This window comes from Ursus maritimus, unplaced genomic scaffold (genome assembly GCF_017311325.1).
Source record: "Ursus maritimus isolate PB19 unplaced genomic scaffold, ASM1731132v1 scaffold_13, whole genome shotgun sequence".
In the NCBI taxonomy this organism is placed as follows: domain Eukaryota; kingdom Metazoa; phylum Chordata; class Mammalia; order Carnivora; family Ursidae; genus Ursus; species Ursus maritimus.
In genome coordinates this window covers 11,940,968-11,967,178 of record NW_024423675.1, presented here as the reverse complement: position 1 = coordinate 11,967,178, position 26,211 = coordinate 11,940,968, and the positions used below count along the sequence as shown (strand labels likewise).

The window sequence follows — 26,211 nt, the reverse complement described above, 5'->3', positions numbered from 1 at the left end:
TCTGCTACCGCGGGGCGGGCCGGAACTTTTATCCATAGGAACGGGTTTACACAGTAGAGTGTTGCCGGCCGGCGTCAAGGAGAATAGAGTGCCATCCTCTTCCTCTCACCGTAGCCGCCGCGGAGCGGAGCCGAGCAGATCAGATCCAGGAGCGCGGTTACCGGGCGGGCTGGGTCTATGGTCGCTCCGCGGGCCGCTCCGCCGGCTGGTGCTTTTTTATCAGGGCAAGCTGTGTTCCATGGCAGGGAACTTTTGGCAGAGCTCCCATTAGTAAGTGATCTTCCGTCTTCTCGCCCGGGGCTTGTTCTTGGGAGCCGGTGAGGACGGGGCCTGCGACTCCCTTTGGCCTGGATCCCGGCCCCTGTCCCGAGTGCCGCGGGGTCTCCCGGGAGGCGGCAGCGGCCGGAAGCGGGATGCACTTTTCTCTGGCGACTCCCCTCTCCCCGCCCCCTGGCAGCATTTCGGGGGTGGGGGTAAAGATGTGTGAGCGGGGAAGGGCGAGGGGTTAAGGAGGTTCGGTCTCCGGGGAAGGAAGGAGTTTAACTTGATTCCTGGATAAGCTAGGCCTGGAAGCGGGGTGGGTTGGGTGGGATGGGGTGGGATGGGCGCAGGTATGGAAAGTGCGGCACAGCTCGGACTCTGGGCTCTTCAGGACAGTTGTGGTTCGCTTTTGCCTGGGCTCTCTTTAGTTGTCGGCATTGTAGTCTTTTGTCATTGACCTTCTATCTTGAGTGAATTTAGTATTCCGAGGAGAATTTAGTATTCCGAGGAGAGGGTCCAGAATCAGTCTTGTTTTCTGCTCTGTAACCGCTTCCTGCCATTACCTTATGCCTAGATGGAGTTGTATGTTGGTTAGGTATAGGGCAGGTGCTCTCAAAATTTATTCATTTCATTAGTCTGTGCCTTATATTTTGTTTTAAGCAACTATTTTCCAGTGACTGCCGATTTCTTTAACCTATTTCATGAATAAGTTTTTGTTTTTGTTAGTGACCATGGAAGAACTAGAGTCATATTAAAAATATTTTCCCCTAAATACGTTTGTTTAGGCGGAAAGGTGGGTGATGCGACTAATTGAACTTTGACTAGGCTTTCCGCTGTACGGTTGAAAGGTGAACAGAACCTGGTACTATTATATTTTGGTGTAAACATACCTTAATGCCAAGAGAGCATTAGTAGTAGTAATTTAAATTTTGATTCTGTGAAGAAGATGGATTCCTATTCATTCTGTTTTTAGTCCTTTGTAAGAGAAGAAAAAAGAAACAATGGGTTTGGAAACCTATTTTCAGAAAACAGGTTTTCCTCTTGCTGTAAGTGATTCTGTGGTGATGAAATTCTGTAGAAGCCTTACTCATTGTAATATTGCTTGGGCAAAATTAAAATACAGAAAATTTACTGGAGAAGGGGTAGTATTTTAATAAACTTTGAAAGAAGGAGAAAGAATTGACAAGTAGCTAGCTGTTGATTATCAGAAGTTACAGCCATTTTTCAACTTAAAAAAAAAAGATCCTACCTGCCTTTTGGTAAATGTTCTCATTATGCTTTCACTTATTGTTGGCGTAATAAGAACATATATCAGAGGGGGAGAAGGATCTATAATACTTGTTTTTTCACTTTTGAAATATAAAATTGTTATAATGTTAAATGTGCTTTTTTGAAAGTGTCCTTGCCGCACAATTCAAATAGTCCTGGAGGAAGGGGCCACTGAGATCTCTTGAGAATCATGAAGTGCCTGATCTGCAAAAGGTTACAAGTGAGAAAGACAAGGCGGTCAATTCTGGAAAAACAAACCAACAAAAAGATTACAAAAACCATTGCTTTAGGTGATTTTGGTAAAAGAGGAAAATTGACATGAACTATGTTGTGTATCGTGGCTTGAAGATGCGCATTTTAACATTTCTGAAATGAGCCTGACAATTTTTTTTCTTAGCACATGAAATAATGGTGAATTTTACAGTGTAATCTTAAATTTTTTAAGTGTTCTTGGTTTAACCTCCATACTATGTGCTGTGAGAAAAAACTTAAATATTTATGAAATTTATCTTTTTAAAAACCTGTGACTGTGAGGATGAAATTAATGATAATTCCAGAACATAGTGAATCACAGTATTTTCTAGAAAGTTGAAGTAGAGCACAACACATTCTTTGATCTTACTGCAGTAAAAGTAGGGCACTAAATACTAGGTGGTTGACTGAATGAATTAATGAAGAGGTAACAAATAAAAAAGGACAAAATCAATTCTGGATATTGTATCAAAGAGGAAACTGAAAATACAGTTACATAATATTAAGGAAATAACCTGATGAGATCAATATATATCCATACCTGTGGGATGTAGCCAAAGTTATAAACTAGCATCCAGAATAACTGACAAAGAATAAAAATAGTCAAAATAGTCTGCTTAAGAATATTAAAAAGGAAACAGTGAAATAAGTCCAAGGGGGGAAAAACAAAGACTTAATAAAGGTAACACTTATTAACATATTAAAAGGAAAAATAGCCAGAAATTATAAGAGCTGGTTCTTTGGAAGGGAAGATCAAAATGGTAGACTAAACTGCTAGTTGAATCAAAGAAAAGAGGGTTGATACAGAGATAAAAAATTAGGAATCAGAAAAGTAAATAAATCCAGATGTACCTTTAGGTTACCTCCATGGTAATAAATTTGAAAGCCAAAACAAATTTAGAAAGTTACCAAAGAGCTACCCCTTAAAAAATGCTCTGGCCCACATTATTTCATGGGTAAATGTTTTCCCATTTTCAAGAGAATCTGCTACTGAAATTATTGCAGGTCACACAGAAAGAAAGCTTTCCAGTTCTCTCTTTGAAGCTACAATAACACTGATAAAATCTAGAAAAGGTTGCACAAAAAACAATCTCAGTTTTGAATATTGATACAAGCATCATAAATTACTAACAAGTAGAGTCTAACATTACATTAGAAATACAGAAAATGGTAGTAATTTTATTGAAATATGGTTAGTATTAGGAAATCTGTTAATAAACAGTGAAGGCATCAAAAGACATCTATTAAAATTCAACATCTATTCTTGACTAAAACAGGATGCTTTCTTAACATGGTAAGAACGTCAAAGCATGAATAAGAGATATTTAATGGTGAAACATTGGGAAAATAGGGTGCCTGTTTAACATTGTTCTGAATTACTACTCAATACGATTAATAGAATGAGATATTAAAAATGACAAAATTGTCAGCCTGTAGAGATAAAATTAACTCGAAAATTCAGCTAATTGAAAAATTATTATAAACAGTAAAGGTTTAATGAAGTGACCAGTTACAAAATGTAAAAATGGAAAGCTTTCTTCTAAATGAATGATGGAAAATATAATTACAGTAGCAATATAAAATATGAAATACACAAGAATAAACTAAAGAAATGTGCGGGACCTATAGGAAGAAAATTTTTAAATTCTCTAGTAGAACATAAAGATTTTAATAAATGGAGTTTGAATTCTAGCACTGTAAAGATAGCATTTCTCTCTATCGATCTCTAAGTTTAATGCAGTTGGGACTTGACATAATACTTCTAAAGTTCAAGTCTTAGAATAATAATTGTAATAGAATATTGAGAAGTTTTTCTAAAGAACACTAAGTAGCAAGGGGGATATTTTCCATATCAGATTTCAATAATTTAATCTTATGTTTTAAAATAGCATGGCATAGGAATAAGAAAAATTGAAAGAAAAAAGCCTTAAGTATATTAGAAAATGTAGGTGAATTTTTTTCTTTAATCATTTTGTGTCAGGGAAGGTCTTCCCATTTGTGACCAGCATAAAATCAAAGTTAAAATATGGGTTGGGGGGCGCCTGGGTGGCGCAGTCGTTAAAGCGTCTGCCTTCGGCTCAGGGCGTGATCCCGGCGTTCCAGGATCAAGTCCCACGTCGGGCTCCTCCGCTGGGAGCCTGCTTCTTCCTCTCTCACTCCCCTGCTGTGTTCCCTCTCTCGCTGGCTGTCTCTCTGTCACATAAATAAAAATAAAAAATCTTAAATAAATAAATAAATAAATAAATAATAAAATATGAGTTGGTTTTAGGGGCACTTGGGTGGCTCAGTCGTTAAGCGTCTGCCTTCGGCTCAGGGCGTGATCCCAGAGTCCTGGGATCGAGCCCCACATCAGGCTCCCTGCTCCTGCTGGGAAGCCTGCTTCTACCTCTCCCACTCCCCCTGCCTGTGTTCCCTCTCTTGCTGGCTGTCTCTCTCTCTGTCAAATAAATAAATAAAATCTTTAAAAAATAAATAAATAAAAAATAAATAAAATATGGGTTGGTTTTAATAAGTCATATTTCTGTGTTACAAATAATTAAATATTAAGAGATCATGCTAAAGTTGGGGAATGTTTGCAGTTTATGTGACAAATGGTTTATTATCCATAATATGCAGATTATATGAGAAGAATCTCTTAATCGTGAAAAAGACCATTCCATTAGAAAAATTGTCATTGGAATTACAGTGTACAAAAAACTGTATTTGACCAATAAGGCATGGAAAAATGTTTAACCTCAGAAGTAAAGTAAAAAACTGGTGTGACATATGGAATACAAACTAACAATGTAAAACAAAGTTATCAGCAAAACCAACCAATCAGTTCTATTTCTAGGTAATTATTTTAAATGTATTATTAATCAGATATGCAAGAGTGAATTAACAAAGCTATTTATTAAGGCATTATTTTTAATAGTCAGAAATTATAAGCTACATTCCTATAATAGGAATTAACTAAACAAGTAACAATCCATTCATAATGCTGTGCAACAATTTAGAGGTATGCTGAGTAACAAATTTGTTGACATCGAAAGACTTCCAGAACATACTGAATGACAAAAGCAAGTTGCAGAATAGTTTTTTGGGTCATTTCAGTTTCATATCTCTGGTTAATTGGCACTTGGCAGGTAGAGGAGGCTATAGTGTAATAAATTCAGAAGCAGCTTTTAACATGATGGGAATTTGTGAATTAGGGAAATTAAATACTGTAGTTACTCGTGAACAACTGAGAAAAGACACTTCAAACCTAAGACACCATCATTTGGTGCCAAATAACTATACCATTATTTTATGTATCATTAGGAAAAAATAAACGTGCTGCCAGTTAAAAGCTTAAGACATCACTTTCTTGATATCATAGTCTTAAAACCAATGAAATAACAATATAAGGTAGTGAGAGAGAGAACAGAAAAGAGAGAAAATTAGACTGGAATTTTTTTTCAGGGCATATTTACATTCATTAGTGAGATAATTCTCAGAGTTTAAAGAAATATGAAAAATCTTCCTAGGTTACTTCTTGCACTTTGTATTTCTCAGAATGTTCATAACTTGTTCAGTCTTAGAATGTTTTTTTTGTGACTTTGTTAGTTGATTTTCTGTAACGTGTCTTAACATCTTCATTCTTCTAGTTTGCAATGGATTTTGGATAAACAAGATCTGTTGAAGGAACGCCAGAAGGACTTAAAGTTTCTCTCAGAAGAAGAGTATTGGAAATTACAGATATTTTTTACAAATGGTAAACTTAAAAAAAAAATTAATTGAAATGGTACAGTTGGTTACATCTGAATTAAAACTTCTGTATAGTAATTTGTGATGAGCTGTTTTAGTTCCTACTTGATATTTTTATTTATACATATATTCTTTTATAACTTATATTTATCTTTCTAAGTGCTCTAAATAAAGTCTTTTGTGAATCTTACATTGCAGAGACACTCAAGACAGTTTGAAAGTGTTCATTAATCTCCCTAAGCATTTATAATGTGTTAATAAACCCCATTAAGTTTGGCTAAAGCAAGTATTTTGAGGATAAATGGATTCTTTGGACTGACATCCTATATTGGTCATTCTTATCTTACAAGTTTGCTTTGGAGGAAGGGGATTTAGAGTCAAAAGATCCTTGCTCTGCCACATGGTAGCTTTGTTACGTGATCTTTCTAACCCTCAGTTAACTCTTCTGCAAACCTACTTCTGTGTTGTTTGGAGAATTCACTATGGACTTTTTAATAAACTTTATAAAGTGAAAGTTGTAGTGAGTTTGTTAACTATATAATATTTTCTTTTTATATTTATTCTAAAGATAAAAACATTGAAAATACTTAGAAGGTAGAGGGAAATACCTTTCATTCAACCTTCTTAATACAAGAATAGTGTTTGCTATGGGGCACTTTCTATTTTTTATTGTTATTTATGCATACCTATATTTTTTTTAACAGATTTGCAAATCCTAATACCAGCCCAGTGTGATCCAAGTAGAGCTTTATAGCATATGTAGGTTTTTCTCTTTGTTAAAAATTAATATAGTCATGATTTAACCATGTGAAAGTTACTGTTCAGTGTCAATATTATAATGATACCAGAAGAACATTTAAAACTTTATTATTTTTCTTTTAGTTATTCAGGCATTAGGTGAACATCTTAAATTAAGACAACAAGTTATTGCCACTGCTACGGTCTATTTCAAGAGATTCTATGCCAGGTAGGACTTTTATTTTGGGATTAGGTTACACCTATTTGAAACTCTTATGTAATGTTGATGAACCTTAGTATAAATGAATCACGTGTTTGCCATAGAATTATCTTGGTTTTTTTCCCAGTGTTTTCTATATGAATGACATTTAACTTTGTTTTATCATATTTTAGGTATTCTCTGAAAAGTATAGATCCTGTATTAATGGCTCCTACATGTGTGTTTTTGGCATCCAAAGTAGAGGTATGAAATAGTTTTCTGTTCTTCGTTAAAGTATAGTCAATGTACCTTGGTTAATCTGCCCTAGTTTTCATATTACCTATTTAAAAATAACGACAGATGGTGATTTATGCAAAATAGTGAAATTCATACAAATTCAAAGATATACATGTCTTTATACATTCATTTAACAAACACTTATGTAACATTTACTATATACTAAGTGCTATTCTGAGTCCTTTTACAACTATAACTGACTCATAATTTGACTTATAATCCTTATAAGAAACAGTGGTGTGTATGGTAGTAATATCCTCATTTCATAAAGGACGAAACTGAGGTACATAGAGATTAAGAAGCTTGCCTAAGATCATAGAGCTGGTAAGTGGCAGAGCCTGGGAGTCTGGCTACTAATTCCATGCTTTTAACTGCTTTGTTCTAGGTCCTCTAAGACATTTACTGTTTGGCACTGAGGAGTATTCCATAAGTGCCACACCTTCTCTACTATAACCTGAATTATAACTCCTCCTCCTATGACCCTCCTCCTCCTCCACATGCTTCCTGTGTTCTGTCTTCCCTCCCTGCCTCCTGATAATGGCTGTCTGCCAAGCCATAGGGAAAGCAGGAGGGAAGGCAAGGATTGAGTGTGGATCTAGTCAAATAGATTCCAATGAGGAATTGTTAGGGGAGAGAAATTAGGTGAGGGAGAGAGAAGAGAGATGGGAACTTGGAGCTGAGACTAAATCTCTGCTCACCTTATTTTCCTTTTCAGTATTTTTGAGAGAGCGCAGCTAAAATCCAGACAATAATAGGAGATATTGACTGATTTTCATTATAACATATGCAGTCTTTAAACTTACAGAACCTTTGTATTATGTACCTTAGATGTCCTTAGAATCGTAATTGTATTCTTGAAAATTGAATGTAATTTAAGCCTAATAGGTTTATATTCCTTTTGGTACTCAATTTTGGTTTAGTTTTGTTTTAGTCATTATTTAGGATTATTTAAGACATCTTTCCTAATTATTACCTAAAGTAATGAGAGTTCACCCTATTAGAAATAATATTAAGACAGACTTTCTAGAGGTTTGTGGTTTTCTAGTTATAAGTGGTAGCTGAAAGGGACAGCCCGGTTGTTACTAAGTTCTTTATTGGGAAAAGCAGTGTTTATAAAAAGCCCATATTACGGGGTGATTTTTCCAAATATTACCATGTAATTTGATGTATCTGAAGCACAACCAGTATGGAAAATCGAGACAAAATCTTTATAATATAATTTCTACTCTTGAAGATTAATTTGGGGATTTTAATTTGTTTCGTTTAAGTATCTTTTGTTATATGATTTACTGAGTAAAAGTTTTCACTGTAAAGAATTTTGGATAAAGAATAATCCTAGTTTGGGGCGCCCTGGCTGGCTCAGTTGGTAGAGCATATGACTCTTGATCTCAGGGTCGTGAGTTCAAGCCCCACATTGGGTGTAGAAATATTAAAAAAAAAAAAAAAAAAGAATTAGTCCTGGAAAAAAATGTATCCCTTTATATTTGGTTCTAGCATTATTGTTTTTAGTCTTTAACTGTGACCAAATCTTTCTGTGTTTTGTCCAGTTGTGTGGGAATTATATAGAAATGACTTTTAAGATGTCTGAGGCATTTACTTTTTAGTTTGTTACTATGGTTTGAGGTTTAAATATAAATATATATATACCCATACATACCCACCTCACCCCTCAAAATAAGGATGTAGGTTGAAGACTACATTTAGTTTAGTTCCTTTTGTTGAATAAGGAACCGATTGATTTTTCTCTTTTAAAATAAAGTGAAGGCTTTAGTAATCTTATGAGGTTAATCAAATTAAATAAGACAATATAAGACAATATATGTAAGGTGGATCATAAATTTTAGTTATTTTTACAATGGTGGCATATTAAATTCAAAGAGGAAATGGGAACTGACATTAAGAGCCTTGCGTCACCTGGGTGGCTCAGTTGGTTAAGCGTCCAACTCTTGATTTCGGCTCAGGTCATGATCTCCGAGTCGTGGGATGGAGCCCCCCATTGGGCTTCCTGCTAATCACAGATTCTGCTTAAGATTCTGTCCCAATCCCTCTGCCCATTCCCACTCACACTCTCTCAAAAAAAAAAAAAAAAAAAAGGAAGTCTTATGGAGGGTCTGGATGGCTCAGTCAGTTAAGTGTCTGACTCTTGATCTCAGCTCAGGTCTTGATGTCAGGGTTGTTAGTTCAAGCCCCGTGTTGGGCTCCACACTGGGCATGCATGGAGCCTACTTTAAAAAAAAAAGGAAGTTTTATACTATATCATTCTATCATTCTTGTCTTCCTCTTCCAAATAGAATAATAGTTTCTATGGTCTTAAATTCTTTTGGTGATACTAAAGTTTATCTTTTAGAGATTCAGCCATTTTATTACTAAGTAGTATGAAGTATCTGTTCATTAGTCCAGGTTCAGTTGAATAGAAAGCGTACTTAGTATCTTTCTTGCATTAAGTGTAGAATCTAAAAAATCTTTTTGGAAACTATTTGGAGTGCAGAAAACTGGCACTGTTGCTTTAGGGCTTGGTTTCTAATTTGGTATCTGTCAATGATGTTAAATGACAAAATTATTTAAACATTTGTCTTATTGCAGCAATTTTAAGGAAAAGTAATACGTTTGGAGATTTAAGTACTTCGTGCCTGAAGTAGATAGAAGATGAAAAACAAACTATAAACATGGGGGGGACATAGGAAATACTTTGCTTTGAATAGACCCAGATATCCTTAGGTTCATTGGATTACTATGTATCTGATCTCATCCACTTTTATTTCTCTAGGAATTTGGAGTAGTCTCAAATACAAGATTGATTTCTGCTGCTACTTCTGTATGTAAGTGCAAAAAGTATATCCTGCTTTAAGGATGTAATTCTTTAAAAAAGCTCCATAAGACCTTAATGTTTTTCAATTTAATGAGACCTATGAAAGATTCATTCGGTTTATTAAATCTCCTGTGGTCACATTTATGGCTAGTGTATTTGGCTAAAAATAAAGTTAAAATACTAAAATTTTAAAAACCACTTAATAGTATTATGTCCAAGACATTACTTTTAATACTAAAAATGCATAGTAACTATTGTCCAAAAACGTCAACTCAGTGGTTCTTAATTTTAAATAATAAGGGTAAAGAAAAAACTTATTTTCCAGTTTTATTGTATTTTATCTCTTCATAATGACTAGCCATTGTGTTATTATTGTGGGTAAACTGTTTCTTTAGTAACTGTAGTGTATGTATTTGATTTGAATTAACGTATTTTGCCTCCATATTGAAAAACACAGTGCAGGGGAGAAAAATGCTGACTATAGTAGTCAGCCCTGGTTCTAAGTAGCAGCTGTATAACCTTGAGCAAATTGCTTTACCTCTTGGCTTTAGTTCTTTTTCCAAAAAGATGGGGTTTAGCTGCCTTGGAGTCATGACATTAAAGGAAATAACCCTGTAGACTAGTAATTGTATAAAATATTGTATACAGGGTATTAACATTATGCTATGCTCCGTCTTCATAGGTTAAGCACAAAGGCAGCACCTAACAAAAGATGAAAAATAATGCAGAATTTTTTTTTTAACTTATGTGATCTTGCACAGACGAGGCAGAACATTTGTTGTGTTTTTAGGTTTGTGAACCAGACTAATTTTCATATTTTTGGGTCATTCCCTTTTCTGAGAAGACTGTAATAATCTAATTCAGACTTTTCCGTGCCTTATTTTACTCTTCTAAGGATAGCAGAGTAGTAATCAATTTTGCCATAGAATTTAATATAGCGGATACATCACATTGATAAGTATTGAATTGCCCTCTGGAAAATTGAATTATTAAAAATTCAAAAAGAACTGAAGGAAATCCACCAGAATGTTAGAAGTGCTCATCTGCGAGTAGTGAATTCTAAGTGCCTTATTTTCTTCATATGTCATTTTTTGTTTTCCAAATTTTTTAGAAGGTGTATATTTTTAAAAGTGAAAATACCGCGGCACCTGGGTGGCTCAGTCGGTTAAGCATCTGCCTCTTGATTTCAGCTCAGGTCATGATCTCAGGGTCCTGAGATCAAGCCCCACATTGGGCTCTCTGCTGAGTGTGTAGCCTGCTTGAGATTCTCTCTCTTTTTCTCTCCTCCTGCCCCTCCCCCTGTTCACACATGTGTGTGCTCTCTCTTCCTCTCAAAAAAAACCCAAAATGTAAAATACCTATTACTAAGGTTTATTTCTCATGCAAAGCCATAAAGTATATTCATAACAGTATTTGGTTACCAATGAGTAGGAAATTGTTACAGTAGAATAGTTTTGTTTATTTCATAAATGTTGTAGTGTATCATATAGACCCATACAGCTTAGGCTTCAGATTTCAGCTCCTTTGCTTTCTATGTGGCAAATTGAGCAAAATACAATATCCGTGTCTCAGTTTCCTTATCTGCAAGATGAGGATTAATAATACTTACATCAGAGGGTGGTTGTGAGGATCAAATGAGTTAATACCAGTAAAGCTCTTAGATCAGTGTCTTGCTCCGTGTCTTAGTTTGCTAGTCCTGCCATACAAAGTGATAGAGATTAAGTGGTTTAAACAACAAAATTATTTTTTCATGGTCTTAAAGCTGAAGTCCAAGATCAAGATGTCAACAAATTAGTTTCTCCTGAGGCCTCTCTTCCTTGTTTTCAGATGGCCACCGTTATGCTATGTCCTCACATGGCCCTTTCTTTGTGTGTGTGCGCACCCTTAGTGTTTCTTCCATTTTTAAGGACACTAGTCCTATAGAATTTGTGCCCCACTCTTATGACCACATTTAACCATAAGTACCTCTTAATTACCTATCTCCAAATTAGTCACATTGGGGGTTAGGTTTTCAACATTGAAATTTGGCAGGGGCAGGGAGCACAGTTCAGTCCGTAATATTCAGTAAACTTCAGTACCTACTTATCATCATCATCAATAACAGCATTGTCCTCACTGGAAACACCATATTGGATGCAGTGGTGAATACAAAGATAAATACAAGGAATTTCAGGGCAATATGAACATAAGACATGCATATACAAATATTAATACAAAAGAAAAAAATAAGTGTCATAAAGAATTAGAGAATGCAGTGAATGTTTTGAGTGGTAAAAGGTTATTTGTTAGATGAATCTAGAAAGGCTTAAATAGAATTTGGTAAAGAAAGATAGATTTTGAACCTGGGGAAATGTCGGGGAAAGATAGTCTAGGAACCAGTTTGGTCAAAAATAGAGAAAACTAATGAGTTACATTCAGTGAATGGTCAGTAAAGAAATAGCTGGGAAAAGTCCTACCTGGCTAAGGCCAGGTAATAGAGGGCCTTCATTGAAGACTCTGCAATTTGTTCTGTTGACAGTGGTGGTACGTTTGAAGGCTTTATTTCTCAACATGAGGATAATGGCAGAATTGTGTGTTAGGAAGGTGAATCTGGCAGCATAATGTAAGATGAATTGGAGGAGAATGTGAGTTGAGGTAGAGTTTAAAGTTTTTCACATGCTACAACATGGGTGAACCTTGGGGCACCTGGCTGGCTCAGTTGGAGTACATATGACTCTTGATCTCAAGGTTGTAAGTTTGATCCCTACATTGGATGTAGAGATTACTTAAAAATGAAATCTTTTTTTTTTAAGCAAGTTTCTTTTCTCAGCATTTTTTTAAAGATTTTTTATTTATTGAGAAAGAGAGAGCATAGAGGGAGAGTGAGAGGGAGAAGCAGATTCCCCGCTGAGCAGAGAGCCTGACATGGGGCTTGATCCCAGGACCCTGAGATCATGACCCGAGCCGAAGGAATACGCTGAACCGACTGAGCCACCCAGATGCCCTTAAAAATGAACTCTTAAAAAAAAAAAAAAAAAAAAAGGATGAACCTTGAGTACATTAGGGTAAGTGAAATAGGCCAGTCACAAAAAGATAAATACTTAATATTATGAATAATCGAATCAACAGAGATAGAAAGTAGAATAGAGGCTATTAGGGTTGGAGGGAGGGGAAAGTAGGGAATTGTTGAATGAGTATGGAGTTTCAGTTTTGTAAGATGGAAATTCAGGAGGTGGATTGTGGGGATGGTTGCACAATTGTGAATGTACTTAATACTACTGAACTGCATACTTAAAAATGGCTAAAGATGATAAATTTTATATAATGTGTATCTTACCACAATTTTAAAACCACCTAAAAAAATCCCTCTGAAATACATATAAAACTGCAAATTGTAGTCCGTGCTGTCACCATAGGGTGCTGTGAGAAATAAAAGTTAATAAGTTTAAAGTAGAAAAATACTATTTTTAAGTTATTGAAGTGACCCAGGTGAGTACGAATGAAGGCTTAAAATGATGTCTTAGCCCCCAGCAAGGAGAACAAGCAAGCTAGATTTGCATGATAGAGTGAGCTGGACTTTTGTGAAAAGCAAGGGTTTAAGAAAAGCCAAAAATGATTTTTGAAGTGTTTTGCCTGGGCATTGGGAAGGTGAAGGTGGTACCAGAAGAGGAGAATAAGTGGGTTCTGAAAAGAGTTAGATTTAATCTTGGACATTCTAAGTGTAAATATATCAGTAGAACATCTTAGAAACGTGAGGCCAATGATAGAAATATGGGACTTGGTAAATTTTAAGAGATGGAGTTGCCTACTGTCTTGTGCTGCTTAGAAGATTAGTACCAAAAAAAAAAAAAAAAGAAAGAAAGAAAACCTTTGGGTTTGTGATCTTTGAGAGAGAATGTCACTGTCATTAGACATTATGGGGTAGGGGTTGAAGTCAGATTGCAAAGAACTAAGAAGTGAGTAGGTGCTGAGAAAAGGAGAATCTAACTGTATTACAAATACGTGAAATAACCTCAGTGAAGGGGGTGAGGGGAGGTGCTGACATGAGTAACTTTAGGAAGAAGTACAGTCTGTAAGGCTAAAGGCAAAAGGAACTGCACATAAACACCATACTCTAGTTAATAAATTTGATACTTAATGTAGGTACAAGTTAACAATTCCGGTACTGCTATACTTGTATCTGGAATTGAACAATTCCAGTAAATATATATATCCATGGTAAATGTTGATGTTGAGAGCCAGGTTTCTCACTGCTGGAATGAGAAAAACAAATAAGGAGAGGAGGCCAGAAAGATCCACGTAGTGACCAGAGTTAGAGACATCAGTATGAGCTCATGCTTACCTTGACATAAATATACATAAATATTTATAGATACATGAATGTGTGTGTGTGTGGGTGGGTGGGTGGGTGGGTGGGTGGGTAGGCGTTGTCAGGTCAGAGGGTCTACAAACAATGACATCCCAGTAGCAATGAGTTCTCCTAGTGTTCAGATCTTTGTTTCTAATACCATTCTCCAATAAAAGGAGCTAAGTCTCCTTGGAGAAATGACTGGGACAGGGAATATACAAGATAGACCTGGAGCATGGTGCCAATAAGTAAAGAAGTGCTAAAAAAAATAAAATAAAAAGCCAAAAAACAAAACACCTGCCTTAATGGGGATATGTCAAAGGGACACATAACCCAACTGAAAGAGCTCTCAATGGCCAAAGATAGAAGAATTTGTACAACAGCAGCAACAACAGTAATACTGGATTATAACCCAAAGTATAAAAAAAATCCGAGTCTTTACTGTTATAAATAATTATTGAATAAATGGGGGAGAAGAGACAAATCTCTAATACAGAAGAATTTCATATAATTTATATAGCTAACTATACCTTCAAATAGGGAAAGCATAAATTTCTACTTCTTAAATGTTTGTTGTGCATAGTGACTTCCTTCTAATGTGTATATTATGCAAAGGGAAGGGGAAATAATTTTATAGTAGAGAAACCCAACAAACAGTACCTCAGCTAGGTGATTAAGGTTATTATCAACAGTGATAAATCACTAGTAGTGTGTACCTTTCATGCGATATGATGAAATGGCACTTCACTTCTCTCATCCTTCCTTCCCAAACCCACAACCCCAGTCTAAACATTAAATAAACATCAGACAAATTCCAGTAGAGGGTCAGGCAACAAAATAATACTTGAGAAAAAAAAAACTTGAAAAAAAATTAGTACTCTTAAAAACTCCCAAAGTCATCAAAGTCTGGAAAACTGTCACAGCCAAGTGAAATCTAAAGGAGACATGACAAGTAAATGGAAAGTGGTTTCCTGGATGAGAGCCTGGAACAGAGAAAGGACATTAGAAAAAAACTAAAGAGATTTGAATAAACTGTGGACTTTAGTTAATATATGTTTATATTGGTTCATTAATTACAACAATGTACCATACTAATATCAGATGTTAATAACAAGGGAAACTGGTGGGGGGTTGTTTTAATCTGTTCCAGCTGCTCTAACAGAATACCACAGACTGGGTGGCTTAAACAGTAGGCATTTATTTTTCACAGTTCTGGAAGCTGGGAAGTCCAAGATCAAAGTGTCTGCCTTGATCAGTTCCATGATTGACCATTTGTTTCCTGGCAAGCAGAAAGCCGCCCTCTCATTGTGCTCTCGCATGGCAGAGAGAGGTTGCTCTTCCTCTTACAAGAACACTAATCCTGTCATGGGGACCCCACCCTTATGACCCCACCTAAACCTAATTAACCCTCTAAATTTGGAGGTGGCTCCAAATCCCATCACACAGGTGTGTGGCTTCAACATGGGAATTTGGGGGGGACGTAAACATTTCAGCCCGTAACAGGCAGTATATGGGAACTCTCTATATGTTATCTTTTCAGTTCTGTAAATTTAAAAATGTTCTAAAAAATAGTCTACTTTTAAAAAGCAGAGGAATATAATTTGGTAGAGGTTTTATGTGTTTTTGTTTTTAAGAGAAATTTGAGTGTTTTAGTAAGTGATGGGACAGATTTATTGGAGGAGAAATGGTTAAGGGTGCAAAAAAAAAGTATGAACTGTCGGTTGAGCGGATGAAAAACAAATACACAAGTGATAGAGGTAGCAGTAGAGAGGAGGGGTGTACTTTCCTCCCAAGTTAGAAAAGGACTAGAAGGTAGAAATTCAAAACACAGAGCTATTTTATCTTGGAGTAGGAGAGAGGTTAACAGTATGAGGTAAATCTCAGAAAGTTAGGTGTCATGGTTTTGGAGTTAGGGATGCAGACTTGTTTTATGTACAGAGATATGTACCTTGTTGAGTAGTTACCATTATGTAAGTACCTATTTTACTTGTACACTTTACATCTTGTTTATATCACAAGGATTTGTAAAACTCAGAAATCTTAATATTAGGTATGTTTTCAAATAAAAGAGAAAGAAAAGGAAAGCTTTTAGTATAAAAGCTTTAGTATATTTAGTATAAATTTAGTATAAATTTCCTAGTGTCAACTTTAAATAGTTTAGGTTTCAAATCTTGGCAGATGTTACCTATCTAAATTAGTTGTTAGGTTCCTCAGTTTACAAAATAAAACTTTTTGAAAATAAAGTACATAGAATAAATGAAAAAAATTTTAATCTCCGTGTGGTCTTAGGCTTTATGCAAATGGAAGGGATCACAGAACAGATCCTCTAGAACATCACTTGATTTAATGAAATGCTGCATCATAGTGACTTGAGTACAATTTTCTCAAATAGTAGTACTTAAAGGTGTACACTAATCATTTTCAGGAGATAGAGGATTGATAGCTGACAGTTTTTTCATTTGTTCTTAGTGACAAAGAATAGTAACTGTATGTATGTGTTTGTGTTTTGAAAGTCCTAGAGAACTTTGCACATATATTTATGCTTTTATTAAAATATATTTTTGATAAAGAGGTACCTATTTATTACAGAAAGTGCAGATTGGTAAAAAATCCTTAAATCTCAGATGACCACTATTAACATTCTTTGGTTGTATTATCCTTTCAATTTTTATATATATTTAGAAATATATACATATATATATTTGAACATATACACAACTTGTGTTCCTTCTAAGCTAAATTTACTGGAAAATAAAACCAATATCATTCTAGAGCTGGAAAGATTTTAGAGATGAAAATATCCGGGTGATTTTTTCCCCCGACCCCTTTATTTTTTAAGCAGCAGAATGCTTTTTTAATAAGTATATAATTAAAGCTCTCTAATTGTAATATAGATGGGGGCCTAGGGCTTCCCGCCACTTAGTTCTTTCCCCTTGCCTGAAAAAAAAAAATCTGGGTTCCCTAAGCATCTCTAAGAGCTCTTACTAAAAGTGATTTAGCCCTTCCTCTAATATTCTACAACTGTGTTAAAGAAATTTTGGTTTAGTTTACTTTTTTCATTTTCTTAGTTTAAGTCATTTTTTGTTTTCTGCAGTAAAAACTAGATTTTCATATGCCTTTCCAAAGGAATTTCCTTACAGGATGAACCATGTAAGTATATTGTATAAAATAAAACTACTTGTCAAAGCTGTATATAAACTAGCTCCATTTTATGTTAGAATAAACTGAATAGTTTCCTATAAATGGCAGTTTCAAATACTACAAGAATATAAACTTCAATTCTAAATTAAAGCTAAATTGCTTCTACCTTTAAAAAAGTACTTAATAGCAATGGATATCTACCCTTGGTGCCCATTAAATCACTTTGAGAATTTTTTAATAATGCTGATATCAGGGCATCTCCAGATCAACTAAAACAGAATTTTTAGGCTTGAGGCCTGGGGACTGGTATTTTCTAAAAGCTCCCAGGTGATACTAGTGTGTAGCTAGGGCTGAGAACTACTATAATGGAACAATATGAAAACCATATTTGAAACTTGACCTTAATTTAGAAAGTCAGTTTCTATTAACATTTTTAATAGGCATGTCCCTTTTCTACCTTGCAAGGGATTTCATCATCCTGTATAAATTGTGTATGTTTCATTTTCAGTATTCTTTCCTTTTATTGATTTGTAATATAATAAGAGTAACACCTAAGTGGAGATAATTGCATTTTTGCATTTGTTGAGTGAAAAATGTTTTAGAAAATCTGAAGTTTACACAGGATATTTTAAATTAGATTAAATTTAAATTAAATTAAAGAATGCTTATATGAGCTGACTTTTCTATAAGGAGCATAGTCCTTTATAGTCATAATTGCATGCATTGTATAATAGTAAAAAGTAATTTTTATTGCACATGTTCATTCTGATATAAACTACTGTGTATATTTTCTTGATTTAAAAAAATTTAGCAAAAATTTGTGATACATTACTATGATGTATAAATTGTTATGTAAGACTAAGTAGACTCACTAATTTGTTTCACATTGACATTTATAATCTCTTTTTTTAAAACAGATATTAGAATGTGAATTCTATCTTTTAGAACTAATGGTAAGTATATTACTTCCTTGTGATTAATAGAGTAAAACTTATTTTCAAATTTAGTGAAGTCAGAAATTATTTAAAGAAATTCTTTATAGGGAGGTACATTTTAAAGCCATCTAAATGATACATGATGGTGAAATCAGAGTACCTAGTAGCATCATCCCTATATCCTCTCAGAAGCCTGTAAAATAATTTGTATATCCCACTTAGGATGGGGAAATCCTTCTGTTCTGTAGTAACTATAGTGAAAGGATTGCAAGCAAACGAGTCAGGACATGAAGCCACTGTAAATTATTTGCACAATTTGTGTATGTGTGTGGTGTTATTTAAAGATAGATTATGTCTTTGGCAGAATTCTGCTCCTCCAGTTGGGAATTACGGATTTATAGGCTAATAAGAGGTTTCAGTGTGTTGCAGATGTGACACTTTGAGTCTCTAAGGGAATGGATGCTGACTGACTGCCAACCGATTTACCAAGGTATATTCCAGAGAGAGCACTGCCTTCACTATTACAGTAGAGTTTAGGGCTGCCATACTGCTTGCTTAAGAGAATAAGAGGGAAGCAAGCATGAGTTAGAGAAATAACGTTTTGAAATACACAATTACAAATCAGTTGGGTAATAATAAGTTTCTGTGTTGTAATAAATCTGTTTTTATACATACACATTTTTTAAACTGTTTCTAGGATTGTTGCTTGATAGTGTATCATCCTTATAGACCTTTGCTCCAGTATGTGCAGGACATGGGCCAAGAAGACATGTTGCTTCCCCTTGCATGGTAATTAGAACAGAAGTTATTCATGGTATAAATGTTACTAGCTAGGAAGGTTGACAACTGAATATGAAGTTTAGTATTTTTAGAGTAATTAAACTAGTGTCCCAAGATACTGTATGTTGAGTGAAATATCTGCTTGTTGAATTTTAATTAACTATATTTATAAATGCTAAATTGATAAGGATCTTTATTCGATTAATATTTCCACCAAAATTTGATCCTTACAAAAAAAAAAAAACCAGACTGTTTACATGAAAATTAAGACAGATTATCTTTCAAATAGAATTCTTTTTGTTGGTATTCTGCATATTAATTCATTGGATAATTTCTGGTTTCCTCTGATTTCCTAATTTTTAAAAAATTGGAAAGTTCCTTATTGTAATTTACTATAAGGTTTTAAGTTTTAAAATCTAGTTAGCTGTAATTTTATCCATTAAAATATGCTTATTCGTTGTCATTTTCATGTATCTTTTTCCCTTGATGTTTCCACCTTTGTATCTATCCTTCAGTAACGTAAGAGACATAAATATGTACAAAGATGGGAAATCTGACCCTCTCTGGGGGGTAATGTACAATCATACAAGGTAGTTCTGATTTCAGTAATAATATGATTTACATTTCTATAGGAGGATAGTGAATGATACCTACAGAACGGATCTTTGTCTACTGTATCCTCCTTTCATGATAGCTTTAGGTATGTAAGCATGGTATGCCTTTACTAGTTGAATTGTTATAAGCTTATTTAGGTCATCCCCCGAAAAATTTCACTTTATTATACTTTTACGTTCATATGGTTCATGAAGTAATAGACTAATCTTTGCATGTGAACTTGTAATAATATGAAATGCAACTTACAGAACTCAGAGTTATTGTCCCTCTCACCCCCTTCTTTTAGTAAGTTTTTGGTTTTTGTTTTTTTCCTAAGTCATTTAAAATAATTTTGACCAGTGTATGAATAGAACGTTTTTGTTCAGGAGGAAAAGTTCAGAATTAAGCCTGCTAATATTACTCGTAAATTATATAGAATAACTGGGCCTGTCTTTTATTCCCTGAGCCTAGTTAAGTCCTCAGAGGTCTAGTAAAGGGGCTTCTAGTCAGGGCCTTGCTGGAGGGAGAAGTTAGCTACCATTTTATTTGTGGGATGTAGCATAATGGGTTAAAAGGCAGTCTTTGGACTCAGATGGTCCTAGGTTTAAACTTTGCTTTCTTTACAATTGTGGGAAAAGTATTTAACCTTTCTGAGTTTGTTTCCTTAATTATAAAATGTTGGGGATACTAACTCCATACAGAATTGTTGCGAATATTAAATGAGATATCTTATAGAACACCAGTAATGCCTCCCGTGTATTAAGCACTTACTAGGTTTTTTTCCCATTCTTTTTCCTATTGATGTCTATGATTCTGTCCTCTTGATTTTCCCCCTATTCTTTTACCACCCAATTTCTGTTTAAATACACAACTTCTTTTAACCTGTACGTACCATTCTCTGCTCCCATTCTTACCTTTATTTAAGTCTTGTCTCAGATATCACCTCTTTAGTGACACCCTCCCCATCCCCAAACTTCCTGCATCACCTTAGTCCGGGATTAGGATGTCTTTTCTAATTTACTCTGTGTATGCCCTATTACGGCATTTTCCACTGTATTTTAATTACCTGTTACTATAATTTCAGTTCTTTGGCCTCTCAGTCCCTCTCAGGCCTACACCCTACTTTACAGCTTCATTTGACTTGGGTCAACTACTCTGTCAATTCACATTTGAGTTACTATTTACCTGGAATGTCATCCTTCGCAAAATCATATGGGTAACTAAACCAGGGAATATAACTCCTAAGCTGGTGTGGGCTCAAGGTAGCCAAGCTGCTGGTAGGAATTATATTAGGCAAAATTATGATGTAGATTGTTGTCTCTGGATTCTTTTAACTGTTTTTGTTAGTTTATATTGTGTGTAATGTATATATAGTTGACCCTTGAACGACGTGGATTTGAATTGTGCAGGTCTACCTATTCACAGGTTTTTTATAATACTGTAAATGTATCTTCTCTTCCATATGCTTGTTTTAGTAACATTTTTTCTCAGCTTACTTTATTATAAGAATACAGTGTATAATACATACACAAAATATGTGTTAATAAACTATCAGTCAGGCTTCTAGTCAGGAGTAGGTTATTAGTAGTTAAATTTTTGGGGAGTCAAAAGTTACCTGCAGATTTTTTTAACTGTAGACGGGTTTGGCACCCCTAAGAATCATGTTGTTCAGAGGTCAACTATAATTACTGTATATAGTGCGTTATGCTTTTTTCTAAGCTCCATGTGATTATAACACTGAATTTGGTACTGGGGTGCCCAGTGTTCACTTGACTTGATCATGGGCTAATAAAACAGAAGTAACACACTGCTTTTAATTGAAATACCAAAATATAATCAACGTTGAAATTTATCAGCATATTATTGGCATGTATATGTGTCAAATTGACTTTTGGGTTTATTTTGACCAGTCCTTTGTACCATTGTTCAAGATCATTTCCCTGCTCTAGTTTCCTCCTTGGATTTTTTTCCTAACACGCCCTGACTCTCAGAGCAACTGTACCATCCTTAGTATACAGCAAGGAGCAGGGGATGTCAAGAACCTTAATATAGAATAGTAATTTTTCTGTCTGTATTAAGTTGATGGGATGGTCATTGGTAACTAATAGGTGAATCTATGTAATTTTTAACAAGAATATTGGAAAATGCACATGGAAATTTTAAGTGAAAATTTTGTCTTTAGTTCTAAGCCCCTACATTCCCCATTTGTGGTTAAACATGGGCCTTTTTCTCTCATTTTCTTTCCAGCTTGTCTACATGTAGCCTGTGTTGTACAACAGAAAGATGCCAGACAGTGGTTTGCTGAGCTTTCTGTGGATATGGAGAAGGTATTCTTTAAAATTCCCTTAGTTGAGGGGCACCTGGGTGGCTTAGTCGGTTAAGCATCTGACTCTTGATTTTGGCTCTGGTCATGATCTCAGGGTTGTGAGATTGAGCCCCATGTCGGGCTCTGCCCTGGATGTCGAGCCTGCTTAAGATTCTCTCTCTCCTTCTCGCCTTTATCCCATTTGCACTCTGTTTCTCTCTAAAACAAAAATTTTAAAAATTTAAAAATACATTAAAAAACAAAATAAAAATAAAATTCCCTTAAATATAAACTTGAACATTTTGAAGTTAATATGATGTTTACTTAACATGTCTAAAATCTTATGATGTCCACAAGGCTAAGAAGATTTTTGGTAAAAAATATTAAGAAACATGTTTGGTGAGAAGAGTTGATGTTGACTGTTCAGGTTATATTTCTCTTTTGGATTTAAACAATACATTTAAACAGAATTGTAAACTTCTGGTTTCTGAGTTGCAAAGCTGCCTCTAATTTCCTGGATTATTTTAAAAGCTACTTAGAGACCACTAAATACTACTATAAACTTTTGTAACACAGCCTGTCTCCTGACAAAGTGGGTTTTGCCCTTTTTCTACCTTTTCTGCTGAAATGCTGATAGCATTAGAATCAATCCAGTGTGAGGTCTACTCAGATGAGAAAGAGGGCTGCTTTGGAAACTGGAGACGACATGTAGAACTGCCAGTTTTTGAGCACCTTAACTCATGTGTAGTTAACAGAGAACAAAACAATGTCTTTCATGCACCATCTCGCATTACATTGTCGGAGACAGTTGCCATGAGAGGAGTGTGCTCTGTAGTGGCATACTCCTTCGTGATTTAGGCCTCTGTTCCCGGTACCTTCACTGTTTTGTTTTGGTTTAGGATATTAGCAGATAGAAGGGAACTAACTGCAGAGATGGGTAAGGATGGACGGGGTATACATGTTATAAGGTGAGAGGGTAAAAGGAGAAACCTACAGAGCAGTGCGGTAAAAATACTGCTTTCGAGTTTATCAAGATTATCTAATAGTCTCTGTCCTTGAGTATTCAGATTACATCTTTTCACTGTTTTCTGGAGGATGTGTGTGGTGTATATTCTTTATATACTAAATGTTGCTTGATATTGCCACTGAGAACTTTTCAAATATTTACTTCTAGATTTTGGAAATAATCAGGGTTATTTTAAAACTATATGAGCAGTGGAAGAATTTTGATGAGAGAAAAGAGATGGCAACTATTCTTAGTAAGATGCCGAAACCAAAACCTCCTCCAAACAGGTACTTTGTAGACTTTAATTATTGATTTCACTTAGTTATATATTTCATATACATTATCATATTTTCCCATAGATTATGTTGTATTATTTTCATGAAATTACTTCCAAAACTTCATGATTTATGTAACTTTTTAAAAAATCTGACTTGGCATATTGACAGTGTCTCATTTTAAAAAATACATTAATCTGATTATCTGTTAACTTTTCCTAATGCAGTGGCAGGTCTCTTACAGGTATCCCTCAACATATGGCTGGCAATATACTGTACGTAAATTTAAACAGAACAGAATTAGGCTAGTTCATCTGAAATTCAGGGATAAAGAATTCTGTAGTATCCTGTGTCTGTTTGACTCTGCGACCTACCCCGCTCCACACACACACTGTACTGGCTTTTATCCTGTTTTATAAATTTCAGTAGCTGTTTTCAAAACCTTAGGTTTTTTATCAAGTTTCAAAACTTGATCTGATATTGTAAAAATAAATAATTTTGGCTCTTGAGCGACCTGAAGATCCATGGCACATAGTAACATAATATTGCTACCTATGAATCACTTGTGCTAAAAGGGTTTTCTTTGGTTGTGTTTTATAGGGTCTTTTCATTTAGTTCAGTGGTTCTCAGCTCTTGCTGTATATCAGATCATTTAGAGTAGGAAAAAAGGTCAGAAGGGAAGTAAAGAAATGCTACCCATCTTAATGATCACGAAAAATAGTTAAGTTATATAATGTTAAGATAGATTTGCAGGTCTGATAAGTTAATGTTACCGTTTGGAAAAAATTAATACTTGACTTTTACAAGGAGCTGTTTAAGGCAGTCATTCAAACAGCTACCTTTGGATGCATTTTTTGCAGAAATTCCCTGAGTGATTCTCCACTAGTGGCAGGGCCTGAAGCTGCAAGATGATGATGGACAAGATAAGGCAATAATCCTATTGCTACAGTTACTGGTATTTTCAGTTTTAGTCATTTTTATTTTAAGTATTCAGCATTTTCCAGGAAATTGCCATTTTTCTTTCTGACTTAACAAAAGTTTGCTGTATTTACATGTGATTTTATTTTGACTTTGGACAATAATTTTTTGGGAAGAACACCTCTTGATTTTCATATTTAATAGGAATAAGATTTTATATGTAAAATTTTACAGGAAATTTGTTCAGAAGAAGCTCTAATCTCTATGTTGAGTGATACCTGTAATGACAATGAAATCCCATACCCTTATTTAAATTTTTTGAGTGTATATGGACACTAACTTCCAGAATGCTTGTTATGTGTGAGGGTACCAAGTTACATAAGAATAAAAATATAAAACCAAATGTTAGTCTTCTGTATTTTAATTTTCTACATCTGTGTCTTACAATCAGGAATGCCTTTGTTTTGTAGAGTTGTACCACAGAGTAACTAACTTTAAAAATTAGTTGGCTTATTGGGGTGTTGGAAATGAATCTTTTAATTGGTATAAAATCTCTTTCTTCCCCACTTGAACAGTGAAGGAGAGCAGGGTCCAAATGGAAGTCAGAACTCTAGCTACAGCCAATCTTAAAACATTCCGAAGAATTCCATAGTGGACCAGTTGGAAATAAACCATTGGACAGATTTCAGTTATGTCTTCAATGGAACACAAATGAAAATGAATAGCTTGTTTCTGTCAAGCATATTGGGAAGTGATTTTATTTTTGCAAAATAAGTTTTTCCTTACCTAATTTGATTCTAGTACATAATTGATTACAATCTCTTGATTATAAAAGCATGGAAAGGTTCTAAGGGGACCTACAGACAGACTTACATAGACATTTCAAAATTAATAGCTTTGATTAGTATACTTTTTTCTTAATTTGGATAATAGAAATTGTAGCTTTTTATTAAGCCAGGAAACATGAAGCATAATTTGTTTAAAATTCTCTTTGGTCATTGAAGGGCCAAAAAAGGACATAAAAAGTCAAATATATGAGGGTTTTTTTCCCTCCTTAAGTTAAACTTTAAAACTGTATTTAAGGAATCAAATCTTACAAAATCCTGGAAGATTTTGGTAATGATGTTGATAATTTCAGGGAAATTAATCAAGTACCTATTGATTTAAAAATGTATTTTATTCAATAGTTTTAGTATCTTGCCATGGAAGATACTAGCCCAGCCTAGCAGAAAAGTGCAATATGTATAGCATACTTTGACATTTGAAAAGTTATATTAATTCCGTAACCATTTTGAAATGCTGGGCAAACTTTAAAAAAAAGAATCCTACATGATGTTATTTGTATTTGATTCACAGTTAATCAGGCATTTTCAAAGCTAATTGGATAAAACACCATAATATGGTTGAAATTTGGTAACATTTTAATGTTAATTTTTACTCTACTGTGAAAAGCTTTTTATATGACATACACACCCTAGTTTATTTTTGTGTCTTAGTGTGGATTTACAAATTTACTACAGGTATCCTGAGCCAGGAACACAATCAGGTTTCAGGCCAGTTTGATACTGGCTATTCTTAATTCTCAACAAGTGTAGGAGTTTGGACTAAATGTTATGTCAGTGGGACTGTGCTGTCTGTGGAACTTAAAGTAATCATTTTCTTCAGATTTGAAGGAGAGTGATAAAATTTGGAGTCATAGGATGTTGATGTACAATTTAAGGATTAAATTTTTTTATAAATCAATTGTGAACAATGGATTATTAAATTAAATGTTGACTTCCTAGTATAAAACTGCAAGAATAAAAAGTAAAGTTCTCCAGCTATATTGACTAGTGTCTTGAATTATCTTTTTGAATCTGCTGCCTTATGTTCTCTGAGAGTCCCTTTTCCTTTAGATCAGTATTAAAGTCTTCTATAGTTTGTCAAGTGGGTAATTTCAAATGGCTTATAAACAGACTCTAGAGTTCTGCTTCCTAATGGAGAGGATTAGATACGTTGGAAAGGAAAATTATGTGTAAAGTCAGTACCAATGATATATATAGGTCACGTGGTTTATCGGGCAGGATAAGAGAGGAAAAAAGCTCTCCTTGGGTCTGAAAGAATTAAGGTGGGTTGGAAGAGCAGACTGATTATATATCACAATCATTGACTTGACCCTAATTTTTCATTTAAGCCCACCTTTTATTTTAAAATTTTTATTTTGAAAATTAATACATAAGACTTGCAGATTTGTTTTCAACCTCTTGTTATAGAAAATTTAAAACAACTGATGCAAGAGTAAATAAAATAGTGTAACAAACCTGTGTTGTTACCCAGTTTCAACAATGATCAGTTTATGGCTAATTTCATTTCATCTAAACTCACATCCACTTCCCATAT

The 26,211-nt window shown here is 34.7% G+C and overlaps 2 protein-coding genes across 5 annotated transcripts in view; one reads left to right on the top strand and one right to left on the bottom strand.

The window, feature by feature from the left end:
• On the top strand, window positions 1-25,655 carry CCNC (cyclin C). Of its 3 annotated transcripts, none has more exons than XM_040627567.1 (13): window positions 1-270; window positions 5,409-5,515; window positions 6,391-6,475; window positions 6,640-6,709; window positions 9,510-9,561; window positions 16,973-17,028; window positions 17,937-17,972; window positions 18,652-18,743; window positions 19,367-19,434; window positions 21,576-21,655; window positions 22,808-22,926; window positions 23,775-23,869; window positions 24,408-25,655. In XM_040627567.1, the coding sequence occupies exons 1-12, from the start codon at window positions 239-241 to the stop codon at window positions 23,824-23,826; spliced, it is 849 nt and encodes a 282-aa protein (XP_040483501.1). In that variant the 5' UTR covers window positions 1-238; the 3' UTR covers window positions 23,827-23,869; window positions 24,408-25,655. The 3 variants fall into 3 exon arrangements, with proteins under 3 accessions (XP_040483501.1, XP_008703226.2, XP_040483500.1); XM_040627566.1 differs by lacking the exon at window positions 23,775-23,869 and adding an exon at window positions 4,399-4,615 and having other exon boundaries at window positions 204-270; XM_008705004.2 differs by lacking the exon at window positions 23,775-23,869 and having other exon boundaries at window positions 5-270.
• TSTD3 (thiosulfate sulfurtransferase like domain containing 3) overlaps window positions 3,948-26,211 on the bottom strand; it is a 40,263-nt gene continuing 17,999 nt past the window's right edge. The window contains exon 5 of one of the 2 annotated variants that reach the window (XM_008705003.2): window positions 3,948-3,975. The gene's annotated coding sequence lies outside the window, so the exon portion shown is untranslated. Of the gene's footprint in view, window positions 3,976-11,052; window positions 11,248-26,211 lie in introns of those variants that run through there. The other variant, XM_008705002.2, reaches the window with a different exon arrangement.